The sequence below is a fragment of the Talpa occidentalis genome, unplaced genomic scaffold (genome assembly GCF_014898055.3).
Source record: "Talpa occidentalis isolate TD23 unplaced genomic scaffold, MPIMG_talOcc4v2.1 talOcc4.10, whole genome shotgun sequence".
NCBI classification, from domain to species: Eukaryota; Metazoa; Chordata; class Mammalia; order Eulipotyphla; family Talpidae; genus Talpa; species Talpa occidentalis.
In genome coordinates, this window is record NW_023600993.1 from 84,534,163 (window position 1) to 84,555,922 (window position 21,760).

General features: G+C 49.9%; 1 protein-coding gene across 6 annotated transcripts in view; it reads right to left on the reverse strand.

The window, feature by feature from the left end:
* DLGAP4 (DLG associated protein 4) overlaps positions 1-21,760 on the reverse strand; it is a 131,928-nt gene that overhangs the window by 42,839 nt on the left and 67,329 nt on the right. Inside the window, exon 1 of one of the 6 annotated variants that reach the window (XM_037495574.1) lies at positions 15,702-16,501. The exons of 3 other annotated variants lie outside the window; for them this stretch is intronic. In XM_037495574.1, the coding sequence (XP_037351471.1) occupies positions 15,702-15,732 (31 nt within the window). In that variant the 5' untranslated portion in view covers positions 15,733-16,501. Of the gene's footprint in view, positions 1-897; positions 1,054-15,701; positions 16,502-21,760 lie in introns of those variants that run through there. 2 more of the 6 variants (XM_037495568.2, XM_037495561.2) reach the window with 2 other exon arrangements.

A 21,760-nucleotide genomic window follows, 5' to 3' on the forward strand; every position in this document is an offset into this window, starting at 1 on the left:
GATGGATGCTAGGAAGGAAACTCAAGCCCCTGTGGGTGTGACCTTTATGATTCCTCCCCGGCCAGAGCTGTTTTTTTCTTTGCTCTCCTACTTTATAGCCAATTCTGGATGTGACATCAGACATTATTTCTGTGTGTATGACATTCAGAGTTTGTTCAAACTTATTCTTTCGCCTCCAGAGAATTATCATCACCAAGCAGAAAAGACAGAGGAAGAAAACGTTCATACAGCCTAACCACAGGGGAAAGGGGTGATGACAAACACCAGGCCCTCAGTCCAGTCAAGACTTAAATGCCTTCATCTGGGAGCAGGGCAGCACAGAATCCCTGCTTGAGATGATAAACCCATTCTTAGAACATGAGATCAGTGACACTTGCTCCCACCCTCTAAATTCCTGCTGCTGAGTTCCAAAGCAGCCCAGGGGTTAGGAGTCCCTGAGTGTGAGCGCCAGTTCCCTTTCAACTGCATGACTTGGGAGACCAACTACGACATGTGAAGAACACTGACTTGCACTGCCCACTGCTGCAGGACGGCTGTGAGAGTCTCTTGAGAAGACAGGAACTGTCAGTACAGTATCTTGAGGGGCCTATCCAGCTGCTACTCAATCCCAGGTGCTCCAGAAGGCAGGAGCTAGGGCAGAAGTGAGGGGCCATATCCCTTCAAGGGTTTGGGTTAGAAGTTTCAGTGCCCTGTCTGAGGATGTATAGCTATCCATCCTCTTCATGCCATGTTCACATCAACGTTGTAATATTTTAGGGCAGTGACCTCTGGTATCCCAGCCTTGCCAAGCACCCCTCTAACCCCTCTCCACACCTGTTCACACCAATGCACTATGTACCAGCTGCCCTCTGCCTGATGCTCCCTGCCTGCAGCACCCTTCCTCCTCCCTGATTTCACCTCCTTCATTAGGTCTCAGTACCAGCATTACTCCTTCCAAAAGGCCTTTCCTGATGGTCTCTTGAGCTCCCATCTTGGTTCCCCCTCATAGTCAATACTCATTTCAGACGTACACAGGCCTTTCCCACCACATTGTTTTATAGGCCTGTTTACATCTCTGCTTTTTTTCTTTTCGAAGGAGTCCCCTGAAGGCAGGAATCAAGTGGTTCCCATGCCTGCGGGATGGGAAAGAAAAGATAACTAAGCAAATGCCTGCAGATACCTATCAGGACCCCTGTCTGACTACTCCCCCAAAGTGGTACAGGCCTTTAGGAACTTCCCTTTGAATGACCCTGAGACCCATTAAGTAGAAACAGGTGACTTAGCAAGCAGAAATCAGAGGCATTGGGACAAGTCATGATTACAGGTTCCTCTCACTTATCTGCACCCCCTGCCTACTCTATTTTTTCTCTCCACCACCTCTGAAACCACAACATGGTGACATGTGGAAAGATCTCTTTGAAAGAACTTATCCATAGGATGGTTACCAACCTCCTCACTCTGACTACAGAATTCTGCCCTGCCTATGTCAGTGTTAGGCACACTCTAGGAAAAGGTTGAATATTAGTGGCTAATAATCCATTACTGGTGTTTTTGTCTGCTTAGGAATCAGTGGCTACTGTAGGGGCCCACTGACTCAGTGTCTCAGGTTCTTACACCTGCACCTTAAATTTGAGATTGTCTCACCATCTCTTGTAATACTGAGGAAATGGAGGCTCAGAGGGGTTGAAGATTTTCTTAGCATCACATAGCAAGACACCTTTTATCTGCTGAGTGTAAACCTATACTTTTCAATCTCCAGAACCCAACCTTCACAGCATCATCTCACAAGTAACAAAAATACGAGCTTGAGGCCTCCCAGGTGGTGTAACTGGTTAAGACACAGCACTATGAAGCTAGCCACAGCCACTGCAGCACGAGTTCAATTCCCAGCCAAGAAGGTGACCCACATGGCACAGACCTCTTCTGTCTCGCCCGCTGCTCCCCTCAGCAGTGTTTCAGTCAGTCTGGCTGTTCTGCTCCCCACTCTGTCTCCGGTGAATCACCCTCCCACACCTATGGCCTGTCCCCTAGTTCTTGTATGCATAAATAAAAATAAATCTTAAAAATATGAGTAAGTAAGCAATACTGACTCACGTTCCTACGAAGCTTAGAAGTCCCTGCAGGTTACGTTTGGTCTCCTCCTGCTGGCCGATTGACCTGAATGCACTTTCACAAAGACCTTAATCCTAAGGAGGACCTGAAGAAAGCAAACTTTACCGTGACAACTTCCACTCCTATGGGAGTAGTGCCCTGATGTTTCTGCAAGTGTACTGATCACCTCCCTAGGCTCTGGGTCTGTCTTGCCAGACCCTTTTCTGCTCTCACAAAGAGACCTGTGACGTCACTTGTCCCTCAAACAGTCCCTTCCCCTCCCAGGACTGTCACCCCCCTGTAGAAGCTGGGACTATAGTAGGTTGGGATAGTACAGATTGTATAGGTTGACTGTTAGTGCATGTTTGTGTTAAGAAGGACCCTGAAGCTGTGTTGGGACTCAGTGGGAGTATTGTGATTAATGCTGACCTAGTAAGGGAAGTGCCAAGTGCAAGGTTATTGTTGTACCTGTACAAGATAATCATCACAGAAATGCCTTAGGACTCTCTTTCCATCATTGTCCTTAATTCCCCACTAGAACCTTTATTTCTCAGGCTTCTGTGCAGGCCCACTGACACCAGAGCTTCTTGGGCAAAGTTATAAATCCAGTAAGATGGGAAAGCAACCATCCGTTTCATTGTCTATGTCCTTTAAAGTACTGACCAACAAGGAACTCTACATAGCTGCAACTTGTAGAGTGGGGGTGGCTGTGTTTGTTACTTATGTGCTATGTGACCTTGGGCAAGTCACTTCTAAGTCTGCTTCTCCTGTAAAATGGGGATCAGGAGCCCTGTTTTCCCTGTATTTAACCACATCTGAACACTGTGCTAGGATTCTCAAGGCTGCATTATCTGTATCATTGACTTCAGGACATGTAGGAAGTACTGTCCCATTTCTTAGAAGAGGAAGCTGAAGCTAAGAGTGTTGGAGGGACTTGGCCTAAATCCTACAGCATGTAAATAGTAGCCAATTTAGGAATTAGGTCTGGAACCTGTGATTAAGTCCACTTTCCTCCCCATCCCATTTACTTGCCTCCACAGGGGGGCTGTGGCCAGGCTCCATGCAGCCACCACGGGCTGTGGAACCAAGACTGCCTCTGAGGAAAAAGCCATCTCAAATGATTAATCTTTTAACAACTCTGCTGGAACACAGCCACATAAAGATTATATAGTTGTGTGTATAACCTAGAGAATTAATCATCACCAAAAGAGTTAACTATTCAGACACATCACCTATTCCCCTTTCAAATATACCTCCTAAAAGAGGGCTACTAAGACTAGTCAAATTCCTATCAACAGAAGCAGAAAGATGACTGTTGGGGTGGGGTAGAAGGGTTGGGGAGGGAATGGGAAGCTGTTGTTTAACAGGTATATTAAAGTTCCAGTTTTCCAGAGTTTTGGAGATGATAAACTTATTATATAACATGGAGAAAAGTCATTTTGCCCTAACAGTACTACTAAATCATTCTATACCAAAACTTTTTATTACAATAACTTTGGAATGGCAACCTTGCTAAAAGTATAAACTTTTGACTCAGCAGTGTGTTAGAAGAGAAAGAAAAGTGAATCTGGACTTCAAAATTTGATTCAGCTGTGTGACTTTGGGCAAGTCTCTTTACCTCTCTGTTCTATCACCTCTAAAAATGATGAAACTGCAACACACTTCCCTCAGCAATAGAAACCAATAGGTCTTTGTGAACCATGAAGTAGTATGGAGAGGAAGTTAACAATAGGGAGTGCTGAAGAAGCTCTATCTTAATGACTGATGATCAGTATGAAAGCCAGTAATTAGGTAAGTATCTGAGGTTCTGATGTTAATTTTAAAACAAAATCACTGTAGTACTTTATCTTTTTGTTTTTTAAAATCATATCTCTTAATTAAGTGACACCTCTGTCTCCTACAGGTGAGCAAAGCTGTGCCTAAGAACTAGCTAGCTCACCAGGCCAACAAGCTCTGCCTTGTCTGACCTTGCCGGCAGCTCCAGATAAAACCAGTACCTCTCCTTGCTCTCTCAATATCCCGAACACACTCCACCTCACAGTCCTGTCCCTGCCAGTCCCCATCTACCCCTGACAGCTTCCTTTTGCTCCTCCATCTCACTTTCTCTGAGATGCCTTCCCCATCCTTTCTGAGTATGTCCTTCTCCACACATATTTGTTTCTCTCAGGGCTCTAATTACCATCAGTATCTTGAGTATCTGTTACCTGCTTGGATGGGGACTCCAAGTTGATGGATGTTCCGTGAGGAACGAGACCAAGGCCTTTCCTGTTCTGTTCCCTCCCTCTCGCTCAGCACCTGGTACTCTGAGTACAAGAATGGCTGACTGGAATGCGAAGTAGAGATAGCGTGGGGAGAAGGGAGGAGCTGGCTGAAATGAACTTAAATCCTCCTCTCTTGGGCTATCCCCACGCACTGCTGCATGTGCTCTTTAGAGGGAACTGCTGGGGTAGTAGTAGTAGGGGCAGCCCCGTTTTCATAGGTGCTGTTAGACAAGCCCTGCTCCTCCCATTCCGGCCCACACTGGCAGGCAGACACCTCCTGGCTGCCACCACACCCCTACGCAGGGCAACAGCCACATCATGAAGCGTGGGAAGCATGGGAAGGCAGAAAGCTCCATGAGAAGCTAGAACTATCAAATCTATTCACAGCACACTAAAAAACAAGTTTCTTGTTGCAACCCCCAGCAGAAAACTGCCCTGATGGATAGAGTAATGACCCCGAAGAGAAAAATCTCGGTTCTTAACTCTCAGCATATGCTCTGACAGCATTGGGCAGGGTGCTCTAACCTGATCTTGGCGCTCCTCGTCCCTGGCCAGACCACCGCTAACTTCCACCCCTACCCTGAGCATCCTCCCCTCAGAATCTCTCCACCAAGAGCCTACCCAGTTTTTGAGGTCCTGAAGATCACCCCTCTCTAAAGCCTACCGTGATTCACTCCATATCCCCCATCAAAGCCCAGCGCTCAGCAAATAACCGTCACATGACTGACTCCAAACAACCTATCGAGCCCACCTGCATCTTTACAGGCACGGGCAATCTTTAGCTATGCCAAGTCTTCTCTCTCAGTAACGGCAGCAGCTAACATTTTTTAAAGTAGTTCCTCTATATCAAGCACTGCATGCTTTACAAACATTCTCTTGTCCTCATGCTTGACTGGTATTAATAATATTATCATTTCTTTGGCCACTACAGAAACTGAGGCCCGGAGAGATTAAGTTACTTGCCCAAGATCTCAGAGCTCTAGGTGGCAGCCCAGATCTGAACCCCAGAAGTCTGACACTAATTATGCTCTTAACTACAGGTCTGTATGACCTTTGTTTGGGGCGAGGGCTTTGCCCCACGCTGCCCGGCACAACTGTACATGGTTGGGCTTCATAAATGCCAGCTTTCTGCATCCCATGGGAGCAGCATGACCAGGTGTGGATCATCAATGCAGCCATTTCAACAACACTTTCCTGATCACCTACTGTCTGCCCTCAAGTAGTGGACCTGAATAAACACAGCTCTATGCTTGTGTCTGTGCGGAGGGGAGGGGAGACACAACAAATCATAAGTGTTGAAGCAACAAAACTGATATCATCTCTGTTTTGGCAAGTCTGAGAATTTCCTTCAAAAAAGCATAGAGAAACAGGAACTTGAAACCCCAGCTAGTTAGATAACAGCTAATCTTTGAAATACACAGGCCAACAAAGATACTCTCTCATCAGCTTCCAAGGGACCAGCATCAATTCAACCAAACCACAGAACTAGAAGAACTCCTTCCTGCTAAGAAACAAATGGGGGATCTGAGGGACAGAGCCGGGAAGGGCTTGCATATCAGCCACAGAAACACAAAGACCTGAGAAGCTCCTGCCCTGACAACTGCTCCACCCCGCCCTCCCGGCAGCGGCAGCGGCATTGAAATCAGGGAAAGAAGACTCCCAAGCTCCTGGGTCCTTAGGAAGAAAATGACAGGGGTTAAGGTAAACAGTCACGGTGACAGAAAGTTTAAAAGTCTTAATGATGGAGACGGGGTGCTGGTTCTTACCTTCAGGGAGAATGGAACTATTCTGTGGAAGCAGGACTCAGGCGGCCAGGGTTTCTTTCCCAGGCCAACACAGGCCCAACTCCAGCTCAGCCCTGCCCCGGAAGGATAGGAGTTTAAAAGGCACTAGCTCTCCACCTGGGGCCACACCCAGGTGAGGCTGACTTCACCAGGGAACCTGTCCGACTGGCCGTCTCCCAGACAGAGCAGGCCAGAATGCCACCTCCTGTCTGCAGCCTGGCGCCTCTTCTGGAGGGGCCACACCTCCCCCCTCCAGCTACCCCCCAGCACACGGGTAGTAAAGCGGTCTCCCCTCATGGGGAGGCCGGTGTGGCCTGAATTCCCCAGAGCCCACCCCAGACTGGGCTGAGTCTGAAGCAGCTGCTTCCTGCTTTGCCTTTTCCTTTCACTTTGGTTTTTAACCCCAAGTGAAACTAAAGACTGGGCCGATGTGGGAAGGATGGTGGGAGTGCGCACGAGAGTTTAGACTTCCTATAAACTTGACTCACTGGGAAACTTGGGAGGTGGTCCTCAACTCTATGGCTCAGTTTCCCCATTAATAAAATGGGAGGGACTAGGCTAGTGATTTTAAACATCACTTTAACGTAGGCAAACAACAGAACTTCCCCTTCTTCATCCCTGTCACAACTGAGCGTCAAAGGAGCTGTAGAAATGACCCATGAGGGACCCAAAAGGGCAAGGTGTAGGTTGGGACCAAGGGTAGGCAGGAGAAGGCAAAAACTCTGGCTGCTAACTTCTTCCCTGACTTCTTCCCCGTCTGGCATTTTAAAGCCTTTACCCCGAGTGGGCTCTGGCATCCCAGGAAACTGGGATAGAGCATATTCAGGAAGCCCCTAGACATAAGTCTGACCCTATCTTGGCACAGCAAAAGGAGACACCCACCAACAGCTGCCTGAAAATCCCCAGCCCTAGGGCTGACCAGGTCATCTGCTAAGACAGATAGCACCTGGGTGTAGTCCAAACTTTAGATTCTCTTCTGTCCCAATAGTGCTAAGACCACTAAATCTGTCTGATGGTGTTTTCCCAAAAATCTTCCTGCTAGCCCAACAACAGGAGAAAGAAAGGCAGGGACATAGTAGCCAAGGGAGCATGAAGATTCAGGAGCTCGGTAAATATTTGCTGGATGAATGAGCTCACGGGGGCCGTTGCCAGTTGCCAAGCAGGTGCGGCATGATGCAGTGTGGGAGTGGTCTCTCCCAGGAGACCAAATCACAAAAAGGTCCCAAGTACCCATAACAGACACCCCTCCCCCCAGTTCGGGCTCTACTCCTGCTGCCCCCACCAGCCCACTTCGTTCCTCACTTCCTGCCTAAGACACTTCATTCACCTTATGATAGAGACACTTCGTTGGCTGAGGACTGTTGAGTGACGCTGCTCAATCTCCTTCCCCTCCTGAGGTTGGGTTAAAAAAGTTGATTCTTAACCAAGAAAATGAATTTGAATCCTGGGGTGGCGGCAGGGTGCTTTACATATGTTTTTAGAATACAAAAGAAGGTAATTTGAAAATATCTGATAAAATTTTAGCTACACAGACTCTTCCAAACAGCAATTCCACGTGGAGGAATGGCTCCCAAAGCCCTGCACCCACTCACATGCACACGGACATGTGGGCAAGGTGCTCCCTGCTGCCCTGCTCCTACCAGCAGGAAGAACCACCTACATGACCTTGAGTAGAGCAGTGGACAGCTAGCGGCTCACCCATCAATGGACTTCTCGTCATGGAAAAGGAGGCCACAGGGAGTAACCTACGACAGATTTGTAAAGCGACTAGGTACCGAACCAGAGGGAGAGAGTATGCCGTTTATGCAATAAAGAGATGCTACTGACATAGATGCCTATATATGCAGAACATTTCTGGAAGGAAACATCAAAACTGCGCACAACTGTTATCTTGGAGTCTAGGTGAAAGAGATTAATTTTTCACTGGGCAATGTTTTCAGCTAAACATTTCACTGAAATGTTTTGCCTTTTCAATGAAAATATAATTTTATACATGTATTGCCTTTTCAGTAAAAATATAAATTTATACACAAAAAAATAATTCCAGCAAAACACTCTCCGACAAGCCTCCCTCTAGGTCTCAGGAACAGACTCCCTGGCTGGAGGAGGGACATAGGAACCTGTATTCTGCAGTCTCCTCATAGGCTGCTGATCTAGCCTTGCAGAACAGATGGTTAGTCTCTGAGGGCAGACAGGTAGCCTGGACACTCTAGGACTCTGGGTGGGAGAGAAAGTGTCAGAAGACTCAGGAAAAACTTGGCCTGAAGCCATAAGAAGGCTTTGAAGAGGGCTTCAAATTTTAACGAATACTGCTGGGAAGTGAGGATTCCCACCAGAAGGGCTAGGGAAATGAAATCAGGCTATAAGACAGGGGAAGGATGTCTCTCAATGTATGATCCCAGCATGTCCCATCCCCTCTCTCCCGCCCCCATGCTTGGTTCCCACTCCTGGGAAGAGTGGGGTTGTGTTAGAATCCTCTCCAGACCTGATATACTAGGATCTGCCTGTACCTCATCTAATATTAAAGGATGCAGGGAAGGTCCCAAGCTCAGCACATGGTCACCGGGCTCCACACCTGTACAGATGGTAATTAAGTATTTGGAGGCTACAGAAAATTCAGGCCAGGATCTTAGGTACAGCAGCCCTTAGGCGACTTCCTCTGGGGAGAAGCAGATGGCTTTCTGTTGAAATGTCCTCCCCGTCTTCTTTAATAATTAAGTCATAACTGAAGATTGCTTTTGTCACTTTTGAAATTCAGTTTGCAGAGGCTTGCTTTACCATGATGCTTGAAGCTGAGGGTTCACAGGTTACAAGAGTCTAAATGTAACCCATAGGTCCAAAATATAGGAATCTGCAGCGGGAAGAGCTCAGGCTGGAGATCAGGAGCACTGGGGTGAATCCTGACTAGACCTACTGTGGACTCTGGAGGTCGGGAATTCAGGTTCTTCGACTACTCCGCTTGCCACCGTAGGCCCAGGTTCACCATCTTGGAATGATGGCCTTGGTTCACCATCTTGCACAGAGCAGACATCTAAATATTTTTTTAATAAATGAGCAGCTCAGTCAGCCAGCAAATCCTGGAGTGACCTTAGAAAAGTCACTTTCTAGATAACAAGAATAGTAATAACCTCTTAGGATTGTATAAGGATCTACTGAGATAAGGTGGATGAAAGTGCTTAGCCAATGAAAAATAGGCTAGCCAAATATAAGGATCCAGCACCAAGGTGCTAAAGACAAAATAAGAATGGATATACACGAGGATGATCAAATTTAGGAGAAAGCACCTGGCAAAAGGTAAAGCACTAATCAAATGAGCTACAATTGAAAAGGACAGCACAAAATACTTAAGTCTACTCTTTCAATGTCAAAATATTTCTCAGGCTCTGTCTCAAAAGAGTACAGAAATCCCTCATCAAAAGTTTTGTCCAGATTTTGGTATGAAAAGCAATGGTACAGGGGCCTCCCTGGTGGCATAGGGGTTAAAGACAGAGCTATCAAGCTATCACCAGCCACTGCACCAAGAGTTCGATCCCCTGCAGCCAGGGAGCTGACCCACATGGCATAGCAGGCCTCTCCTGTATTGCCTGCTGCTCCCTTCAGCAGTGTATTTCAGGATCTGCCTGTTGTGCTCCCCACTCTCTCTGACGAATCCTCTCACACCCCACTCTGCACCTCTGGCTTACACCCCAGTTCCTGTATGCAAAAATGAATCTTAAACACACACACACACACAAACCCACTGGTACAGTTACAATCATATTCTGCAAACAGATGTGTTCAGAGAATATTTGCCAAAATGGACTGACAGAGGGATCCTGAGGGTGTTTACTGGAGGCAAGGGAAGAGTGGGGTGAGGGGAACATGGACGCTGTGCCTGCCATGTGGTTACTATGCCTCATTACCCAAGGCTAAGGCCCTGCTGGGGGCCGGTGGGGGGCGGGGGAGGACACACACAGAGGACAAAGACTGGCTAAGCCAACAGTTTCCAGCTGCACACTGGGACCAACCACTATCTTCCATAGCATCCACTTGGTAAGTACCAATCCCCTCCCGTTTCCCTCTGCCCAACAGGTATCCCTGGCTGCAGCCTGGGAAATCAGACTGAGCTCAATCACTTCCTCTCCTGTGCTGAGCACCTTGGGACAAGTCCCTTCCTGCCTTTCTGGGTGACTGATTCCTCTGGCTGGGCCAAGGAACACCCTCCCTAGGGGGTGGGAGTGGGTGCTGGATGAGAATCCCAATGGGTCCAGTCATAGACATGCCCACTGTTGACTGGACACTTATGACGCCAAACTCTGGAGGTTGCTCAGTCTGACAAGTAAAACTGCTGATGTGAAGGCCCTTCACTTTGCTCTCTCACACTGAAGAAAGTTTGAGCTGGCAACCAGTCCTGACCTCCTGGCCTGTTCAAAAGGCTGGGTTTCTAGGCTTTAGGGGATATATTTAAATGCCCCCCAACTCAGGGTTGCAAGAAGGCTCATATTCCTGGGACCCTAACAGCTGGATTTCCCTTTCTAAGCAGAATTGAGCTATGGGAAGAGCCAGGGTTTGGAGACTCAGCCTTGGGTCTGAGTCACATTTTCGTTATCTGTAAAACGGGGATGGTAAGTCCACCTGCCTCAGGGTTGTTGTAGATTTCATGAGAGCGCCTGTGGAGGCCCTGGCACAGAGCCTGGTATACGACAGGTGTACAGGCAATGTGCTCAGACTGTTATTTCCTGCCCCAAAGCAGCAACACCCAACATCTTTTCCTCTGGCCCATCAGGCTTTGAGTGAGCTCTCTTCAGGGAGTACAACATCATCCGTCCTCCAGCTGGTCCTTCCCACTCCCTGGGCTCCACCAGAACCTCACCCTCTTCTTTCATCTAGATGCTTGCAAAGCTTTCATTTACTCCAGTTCATTTTGCCTGATTCACCTTCTGCTACCACTGCATTAAAACCTTCCATGGACCCGCAAAATCTCTGCTTTTCAGCTGATATTCAACATTGCCTACAACCTCCCAGGTGCACCAGATTTTTCCTTAGAGCTGTGATATATCAGCAAAACTGGCCTCACTGTTTCCCTAAATGCATGCTAATGGCCAGCTGCTATACCTCTCCCTTTGCACAAACCACCTCTCCCACCCCACCCTCACCCCTCCACCCCCCATTAGCCCCATCCTTTGTCTGTGAATCCAGCCCCCTTCTAGGGACTCTTGTTTCCTCTGGCTCACACTCAGTTCTTCCTACTTAGACAATGCTTTTCCTCAGCAGACACTTAATTACAGACTGTCACGCAGTCTCTCATAATTGCAGGCCTTGTCTCCCTCGTCAGACAGTAAGTTCCCAGGGGCAGAGGGCCTTCCTGTCTGTTCTTTCCCATTCTCAGAGCCTGGCCCACTGCTGGGAGGGCAAGTTCCTGGTCAGAAAGTGATTTTCCGAGCGCAAGTCAGCTCCAGGCTGTGCTAAGTCTAGCTCAGGCCACATGGGACCATTTCTCTTGCTCTTGTCCTGTGAGGAAACCATTCACTAACCAAACCAGCCCTTGGAGCTCCAGCTTTCTATCAGGGGAGCCAGACCAGTGATGTGCAGAAATGAGGGTGAACTGGGCAGGAAGGTGGGAATAAGCTCTCAGTAACCCTGATATGGTCTTGCTCTGGGATCCCAGGCACTTCCTAATCACTACCCCTCCCTGGGCATGCTTCTGCACTATGGAACAAGAAACAGTAATTTTTTAGCTTTGGCATATGGATGTGATTTGATTTTAAGGTAGCCTTGGTTCCCTGGAGTGGGTAGACGAGGATCCAGCTGATTCCAAAATAGGCCGAGGGAGGGGAGGTAGCCATAACAGAACTGGGAAGACTGGGAACCTGAGAGGCACTCACATGGCATATACCTCATCAACCTCATTAAATTCCTGTTGATGACTAGATTGCATTCCTGCCCAGGTGTTCAATTCCCCAGCCCTCAACCTGGCCACAGCTGACAGTATCTGCTGCCAGGGCTAAGCAAGGGAAGGGTAACTTGCTTCTGAAAACAACCAATCCTGAAACAAAAACAGATGAGGGGCCTGTTTCCTCACCTGTAATATGGAAATACTGGCACCCATATAATAGAATGTTGCAATAATACAGTGAAATGCCTCAAGCACAATTCCTGCCACCCAGTGAACAGAAGAGTGGCACCAAGGTTCCCTTGACTACATGGGTTCTCACTCTCCCAATAATCTGTGACCCAGGTATTTTCATTCAACTTGACAGAGGGAAAAAAAACTGAGGCATAGAAAGTGCTCAATCCCAGGTGACACAAGAAGACAAGCCAAATTGTATTACAAATCCAGTTTGGCCTTTCAGAGCGCAGCCCCCAGGTTCTCAGTATCAGACTTCTCCAGGGGCTTCTTTAAAAAGTTGGTTCGTGCCCTCAAATTTGCCAAATGAGAAGCTCTGGGGATGGAGCTTAGCAACCTTACGTTTATAAGGATGAGAAACCTACATTTTACACATGTGGAAACAAAGGCACAAAAGGATGAAGGGAACTGACAAGGTCACACTTTTTATCAAGTATGGATCTGGAACTGAATTCAGTCTAACTCCAGAGGCAGTAATCAGAGTCTTCCTGGAGGAGGTAGCCTTTGACAATGTGGGCCTTAAAGGGGAGAGGACACCACAGAGGGAGGGTACAGCACCAAAAAAAAGGCTTCAAGCAGGAAAGACCAGGCAATAATTGCTCCATGTGGATTGAGCTTGTTGGGGAGTAAAGAAATGGAGCCACTGCTGCAGCCTTCCCTTAAGAGCCAGGGAGAGACATTCCTAAGCCCATCTGAGCTTCTGGGAGGAAAGCCTGTTTTATATGATGTCTACAAAGAAAGTCACCAGCAGTGGCCCCCTCTGGGTGTGTCTGGCTGTTGCTCAGGATGAGAAAGCCAGGGAAGGTAGTGACTCAGTCCCTATCCAGCCTCAAGCTATTCCCATTTAAATTTGAGATGAGCTCAGAGGCTGGGGAAATGTCAAGTAAACTCTCCTTACAGAACAGATGCCAAGCCCAGAGAAAGCAGCCTTAAGCGGGTAGGCCACCCGGCATAAAAAATAAATTTGTGGGATGTGGGGGATGAAATGTCAAGAGGCCTGGGCTGGAGCCCACCCAGGCAATGCCATGCCACGGGACACGGAGCAGGTGCCTGCCGTCTCTGGAGTCCTCCGCTCTTCATTCACCTGTGAAACAGGGACACCTCCACTGGCTTCTGACTTCCTCCCAGAATTGTTGTGAGGAACAATGATCAGGAAAGAACCTGGCAGATTACACAATGCCTCACACTGCAAGTGAGAGATTTGAGGATTACTCCTATTATTTATTATAACAGCCAAAAGGTGCTTTCCTGTTACCTGAGCCCCAACCACAGGGGGTGAGGGTTTGATCAGATGTTACTGTGGAGTGAAAGTTCACATTTATTAAGTGCCTACTGCGTACTTTTAAAAATCTATAATATCACATAATCGCCACAATCCTGTAGTGTAAATGTGATTATCCTGAGTCCAGTGGAGGAAAGTGAAGCTCAAAGAAAGCAACCTGCTTGAGATTACACAGCAGTAAGTGATCAAGACCAGTTAAAGCCACGTGTTTGTGGCTCTAAAATCTACACTAGTTCTATTCCCTGGAACAGTTAAGAGGCAGAACACGCCTGGTAGAACCCCAACTCAAACGCTGCTGCCTCCTGGAAGTCTTTCTGATCTGACAGCTCTGGCAGCACTCTGCACATTTCTCTCTGTAAGCAAGTACACCTTTAACAGGTAAGCAAACACACCAGGTACAAATAGATGGCCTTTGAACTCAAACCTTAGAATCCTCAACTGTCAGACCTGGAAGCACCTAAAGGACCATGCCTCCAACTCCCACGTTTTCTCAGAAGGAAGAATACGGAGAGAGGAGGACAATTGTCTTTAGTCACATAGCATCTTAGCATCAGAGGCGGAAATAGAACCTTGACATTCTGCCTCACAGGACTTCTTCAGGAATTCTATGATTTCAGAATCAGTTTCAGGACAAGGATTTATTATTCCAGTTTTACAGAGAAGGAAGCTGAAGTCCAGGGAGAAGTAGGGACCAGAACCCCGATCCCCTCACTTCCACACAAAGGACCAAGTTCTCCTACCCACTACAAGTGGTCTATGTAGTGTGCCAAGTCCAGGGCCCACACTAAGAAGTCAACGGGAGTAGAAACCATCATGATTCACTAGTGGGCAGGTGACACCAGGCTGACAGTGACTTCCTCAAAGGCAGCGCCATGGAATAGGGCCCAGTAGTCCTGGTTTGACCCTCTGTGTGTCCCTGGCCTCTCTGGGTCTCATCTATAAGACAAGGAGGCTACACTAGCTCATCATCTCCGTTCCAAAGTTCTCTGACATCACAGGCTGCTTAAGAGCAGACCCCAGCCGTCTGTGGAGCCTCTATCAACTAGGTCCTTTCTTCCCCTGCTCCACAGGGAAACAGGAAAAGCAGCCAGGGCTCAGAACTACTAATAAATTGACTTTATTCCTAAGTGCTACTGGCTAAGTAGGACCCACCCTCAAGCAACGAGATGGAACATGGAAAATTCAACTGGGTGCCCATCCAGATGGGCACAACTGTCTATTTGACAAACTGACAAAGAGCCACCAGAAATCTGGGCATATATAAGGAACAGCCTGCTCCCTGCCCTATTGGAAGGGCAGGTGTATTCCTGAATAACCAGGTGGCAATGAAGTGCAAGGTAAAACTCTGAACTGTGAAAGCCCAGGCCTGGATCCTTGTCCCAGCTCTGCCATGAAATAGCTTGTGCCCCAAGCAAGCTGCTTTCATTTTGTAGGGCTCAATTTAAAGACAGACCGATAATTCATAAAGCATGCCTACAGATGTTTCATTTGCTCCTGCTGACAACCTTGTGAGGTGGGCACTATTTCCTTTTTACAGATGAAGAAACTGAGACTTGTAGAGGTCAAAGGTCTCACTCAAAGGCACACAGCTTGAAGCTGGCAGAGGAAGGTTCCAGAGGCCTTAGAATGCCAAACCCAATACTCAAGGGTGGTCAGAATAACAACTCCTCTCTTCCATCAGCCTGACAGAGAGCTGCAAGATCAAGGCAATGCAGACCCTTGTTCACCTGCCCAATCTGGTGGCCTGCAAAGTTCTGGCTACAAACCCCACAGCCCAGCTGCCTAGGAGGCCGCACCCCCTGCAAAATTTCATTACTCAAATTGGCAAGAACGCAGCCCCCACCCCCAGCCAGGTCTAAATAAACGCCCAGTGATATCACATCCTGCTGGCTCCAAAATAGCCCAGGCCTGCCCACAAGCGATCACAAAGTGCCAGGCCATGCAGGGCCAAGTGGGCAGGGATGCCCAGCCCATGGCACCCTCCACACACTCAAGCAACTAAAGCAGAAGCCTCAGAGCAGAAAGGCCCCCCCTCCCCTGCCAGACATCCTGGCCCCTCCCTCCTTGCCCCCTTTGTTGGGAGGCCCCACTGCCTCCTGCCCCAGTGCCAGCCCTTGCCCCGTGCCAACCCCATGGAGCCTCAGCCGCGGCCAGCCTGCAAGCGGGCTCCGGCCCGACCCAGACACCCCACCACTCACATTGCTTCAAGAGCTCCAGACACAAAGCCATGAGGGCCGGATGGGGGTCAGAGACCCAGAGACCGGCAAAGACAGAAAAGGGGAGAGGGAGAGACACAGGAGCAGAAAGAAAGGGAGACAGGGGGGCTGGGGCAGTGAAAGCACAGGGGAGCCAAGGGTCCTGGGCAAAGCAATAGGCTCAACAGGGGGGGCTTTAGTGCAAGAGAAACAGTGTGGTGAGACCACCAGGCAGATGTGGGGGCACAGAGAGGCAGGACAGCAAAGCAGGGGAACCCCACCCAGACAAATGGGGGGGGGCACGGACGCCTGAGAGAGTCCAAGGAGAATCAGCGACAAGGGAAGAACCAGGGCAAGTTAGGGAGGGGCTCTGAGGTCGGGAGTTGAGGAGGTATCAGGGGTCCCAAGGAAAGAGACCCCACGGGATCTTGGAAGTCCCAGGTATATGGGGAACGCTAGAAGAGTAAAAAACCCTGAGGAAAAGGGAGCTCAGATGAGGCAAGACCCCAGGGATTTGGGGGTACAGATGGAGGGACCCCCCAAGGGATGTAAGGGCAGCTCAGAGGGGATCCCTGGGAGAATGGAGGGTGAGCTGAAGGAAAAGCCCCCAAAGATTTGGGGGTGCTCCGAGGACTGCCGAAGAATGGGGGCGCTCAGAAAAAGACTGCGGAATGAGAGGAGCGCTTTGAGGGGGACCGGAGAACGGGGAGCGAGGGAGGGGCTGTGAGGAGCGCGAGGGCAGAGACAAAGAGACAGCGAGCCAGGGAGAGACAAAGCGGACGGAGCGGGGAGACGGGCCCCAGGGCTGGTGGCCGGACAGAAGGACGGAAGCGCGAGCGGGTGGACGGACGGACGGACAGACGGGGAGAAGGGCGGGGGCAGGGCCGGGCGGGGGCGGCGCCCGTCTCCTCGCGGGGCCGCGGCTGCTCCGGGCGGCGCTGGGCGGGCCCCGGGCGTCCGGGCTGAGGAGGCGGCGGCGGCGACGACGTGGACCGGACAGACGGACGGAGTGACGGACGGGCTGGCGGCAGCTGCGGCCAGCGGCGGGCACTCACCCTCCTCCCTCACGCGGCCCGGCCCGAGGCTCCGGTTTTGTACGCCCGAGGGCGGGGCCTCCGGGTTAAAGCCCCGCGCCGGCCCCACCCCGCCCCGCCCCTCGCGTCAGCCGCGCGCGCGTCGCCCGGGACTCCAGGCGCGGGCGGGGGCGCGCGCAGCCCGCTCGGCACGTGGCCCGCGCGCCCGCGCGCCCGCGCGGCGGGGTCGGCGCGCAAGCGCGCGGGGAGCTCAGTCCCGCCCAAGCCCAGGCCGAGCGACGGTGGAAGGGAGCGCGCGCCCACGTCGGCGTGCGCACGCCTGAGCACGGCGGGAGGGGGGCCGCCGCCCCTGGAGCCGCCCCGCCAAACCGGTTCCAGCTGGAACCGGACGCAAGCTTCAACCCGGAGGCGAACCCCTAGAGTTCCATCAGTTCACCGCAGCGACACCTCGTCGTTGGGGGCTGCGGAAGTGAAGTTCCGCAGGAGCCGCCCGAGGTGACCTCCACCCTGCCTGGTCAAATAAACCCTCAAGCACCACAGCTCCACGCCCGGAGTGTTTCTAGGGGTCCCATTCACAGCAGCCTGGATTTGCTGTTTTCACCTGGAATCCTCCGGATTGGGCTTGATTCCCCGCACAGCCTCTGGAGGGCCGTGTGACCTTGGACAAGATGCTCTTTCAGCCTCCCTCAGCCTTCGTTTCCTCTTGGGCAAAATAAAAAGAGCACACCCACGGTGCCCTGGAGGGCAAAGTGCATGCAGTAGGCGCCATCTAAATCCATAAATCGCTCCCTTCTGGCCTCAAGGCCCTGCCAGACCCCGGCTTCTCGCTTGTGAGCCGTCCCTTCCTCACGTAGTCCTGGTGCTGGGTGGCTTCTTGCTGCTCTGTTTCATCTCCTGGTCTCACCTACAGTTGGTTTGCCATCCACAGCCCTACCCAAGTCCCTTCCCTTCTCAAATGTGCGTCTCTTTTCCAAACTGGAAAAAAGGATCTCACTAAAGATGATGATACGATGTTTCCAATACCACTGTTGCGATCTTTGCATAAAGGTACAATAATAACAAAAGCAACTGAAGGTTACTGAACCGTTTTGATGCCAGACAGTGCACTAGGCATTTTTAAACCATTAGCTTACTTCTTCCCACTCACAGTCACTATGCTCACCTGTACTATTCACTTAGTATTTAACGTTAAATTGATTTACTTAGAAGCCCTTAAACATAGGCCAGACTGGGTCTTGCTCTGCCCCAGTCCCAGGGCCTTCTGCTCCTCCTTCAACACACCTGGCAGTCTCCTGCCTCCTGGCCTGGTACCATTAGTCCCCCTGCCTAGCAAGCCTAACGAACAGACTCACTTTCTCCAAGTCTGTGCTATGGCATAATCTTTCTCCAAGACCTCTACCCATAGCGACCCTGTTTAGTACCACTCCCCTCACTCTGCCAACACTCCCTGGTCCCTTACCCTAAGCTAGTTTACAGTGAACCATGTTTGTGTGTGTTTGTTTTGTCTGTCCCCCACATCCAACAGAAGAATGTACTTTCCATGAAGGCAGGGGTTTCCATGTAATTCACTGATGTGTCTCTGATCCCTAGAACACGGCATGTCTCACTGTAGGTAAACATCTATCCAATGAAAGCGCTGCATGATTGTATACCACCATACTGTAGGGCATCCAAAGTTCGATTAAAGTAACAAATCTATCCTCCTTTGGCCTGACCACTCTGCCCCTGAAGGTTAAGAATGGCCTTTCTTGTTCAAAAATCTCAATCCTGGAGTTTGAGGCCTACCTACCAGTGCTTAAGCCCAGTTACTATTTCCACCAGAAGGCTCAGTGGGTCTGCCTAAAACCTGGACTTAGAATGGTGATCCATGCATTGAGCACATAGTAGGCACTGAATTAACCCGGAGCACCCTGATCCAAAGGTTTGGTAGCGCCCAGGGAGGAAGCCCACCTTCTGTCCACTGCTCTCCATAAAGAAGCGTCTAATTCAACAGCAGAAAATTCTGGTTCCTCATCACTTACTCTGGGAAAGCTGCCTGGTTCATCCCATTACTTTGTCACTCTGGCCCCTGCCCAGGCCTCACTATTTATTGCCTGGACCACTGCACCAGCCTCCAATCCATTCTGCCCACGTTGCCAGATGATTCTTCCTGAAACACCTGTGACCACACTGTATCTTTTTACTAGGATCTCAGACGGCTCCCTCACCACCACACCAGCCCCCTCCTTGACCTACTACTAGCTGGGTGACTCTGACTTGACATTCACCCTCTCTAGGCTATAGTTTCTTTGTAAAATATCTGTAAATGTGTATACGTGTATGTGTATGTGGTTAAGCTGGGTTAAATTAGGAATATCAGATATGTGCAACCGTTCAGACAGATATCCATAATCTATGGTGGCACACTTCTCTGCTTAACTAAATCTCAGTCCTGAGCTCTGAGGATCAGAGATGACACATGAACTGAAGTCTCTGTAATGTCTGGATATGTGGGTCTTTGAGATTCCTCTCAGCCCTGACACTTGGGAGACTGGCATGTCCAATTTGACAGTCTATAGTATAATAACCAGAGATTATGCAGGGCTAACTCTGGGAGTGGCCTGGGTGACAAGGCTGATTGGGGGGCTGACTGCTTACTGGAATTTTATCAGTGTCCCTTACTGTACCTATGGAGGTAGGAATGAATTAGCGAAGAAACTGGGGAGAAAAGGGTTCTGGGGGGTTGGCAGGGGGGACAAAGGAGGGCAGAGCATTCTGTGATTTGGATGGGATTGCTCACCACACTGATGGGAGAATCTGAGGCACAGGGAGGCGCCAGGACCTGCTCAGAGGGACACGGAAGAGTTGACAGTAGAACTCAGGGTCCCTGAGCAAGAAGCAGATGTGCTTCCCAGGCCAGAAATCTATCCAGATCAGCCTAGAGTCTCACATACTGCCAGGGAGTGACCCCACATATGTGTACCTATGTGTGTACCTATATATTGTAAACATGTACAGGTGCAGAGAATGCAATTGTAGAGTGGGGGTGTCACCCAGCAGCCTACCCCACCAGGCTCGCTGAGGCTCCTGGGAGATGTCATAGCTTCTTGTGATTCAGAGGGAGTAGGAGAGAGCAGAAAGGGAGGGGGGGGAAGGGAGAAGGGCCAGAAATTAAGAGGGAAAAAAGGGATGGAGGGCAGGGGAGAGAAACAACTGAACTAGACAGACAGAAGGCTAAGATGGTGGGGGAGGGAGAGAGGGGAAGCCGGAAGAAGGGGATGGAGGAAGGGAGGAGAATGAGCACTAATGGCAGTTGGGTAGAGAAAGAAGGGAGGAGGAGGGAGGGAGGGCTTCTATTTTTTCTTCTTTTCTTTCTCAGAGGTGGAGACAAGAGACAGGATGGTGCAAACTGAGGGCTGATGACCCCACCTCCCAGGGTCCCCCTCCTTTGGCTGGGGAAGGGTATGTATATGCAGCCAAGCTGCTGCTTCCCCTACCATCCCCAGCTGGAACTGACCCTGCCTGCCAGTCACCTGCCAGAGCTATTTCTGGAATGTGGAATCTGGGTCAGAAAAGGGGAGGGAAGAGGGGGAAAAGGCTGCGGCGCTGGCAGCTGGGAAGCTGGCCAGCTCTGAGTGGGTGGGCGTGCAGCTCCACCCTCATGGCTGCTTCAGAGGGGCTCACCCCTTCCAGGCACTCACTGCCTCAGTAACCACCCTCACCTGTTTCTCCCCACTAGCCTGCATGTGGCCTGAGTGCACACATGCCCTTATGTGACAAAGTACTTTCATGACCCTCAGCAACTTGAGGGCACAGAACAGCCCTGGGGGGAGGGTGGGGGGGGGGGGGCAAGGCCTAGGCCTGCTTGCTCACTCCTTGGAGACAGATGCTCAGGGGTGAAACCTGCACCATGGCTGAGGGAGGGTGTGCCTGTGTGTCGGTGAGTCCCTGGATGGAGGGAGGTGGTTACCATGTATGGGTGTGCACAGTTTGCATGGATGAAGGATACCACCTATGAGGGGGTGCTATTCACAACACAGACATAATTGAATTATATACTTATTACAATCAATTTATGGCAGATGGCAATAAAAACCTTATTCTAATAAGAATTGTGCATCATGACAGTTTGCCAGCAGATGGCAGTTAAGTGTCTTAGAGGGAGCTCTCTTTCCTAAGCAGCTGCAGCTCTGAGCACAGGTTTGAAAAATCTGTGTTTGAAATCTGGCTTTCATTTCCCCCATGAGGCAAGTGGGTTTACGAACTGTGCATGAGGGGATCCAGTATATCATGTAGGCCATATACAGTATATGGTGGTCACCTGGTAGGGGGGGTGTAGGGATGGGTGTGGGTGAATATCTTTGGTGCCTCCAATTGACTAGAAGCATGCTTTCCTCACAAGTGTGGAGGTGGCATGACCTTTGAAGGAGACATGCATGTATTGGTATATGTAGATATCAGGTGTATGTGTGCAGATGAGAATATCAGTGAGCATGTTTTAATGTGTTTTCGTATTACATATAGGTCTAAGGGTACAAATCCTTATTTATGTGTATGAGCAGGTGCATATGTGCACACATGTCAGAGTAAATGTGAGATGTTTCTACATGATACCTCCTTGAGTATCTTCGTTTGGGCTAGCTAAAGTCCTCAAACTAAAAATAACTGGAGCCACACATCCTTACATTTAAAACCAAATGCTGGGTTATCCAAAACCATATGCAGGGAGTGGGGGGCTGTGACTGATTGGGTTATTGACCTCAATTCTCACTCCTTCCCAGTACTCATACCATTTGCTATTGTAGTTTCTGCCATGAAAGCTGCAGTATATTTCCTGGATGTTGGCTTTGGTATCACATGACTTGCTTTGACCAAACAGATGTGCTACAGAGACTTGAAATGTGCTTGCACAGAGGGGTTTGCGCTCTTATATTTATGCCAGCCCAAGAGAGGAGCATGTCCTGGCTAGGACACTGATTCCAGGAGCATGCTTGATTCCAGGAGGAGGATGTAGGACATACAGAGAGAACCGGTGACTGAGAACTAACG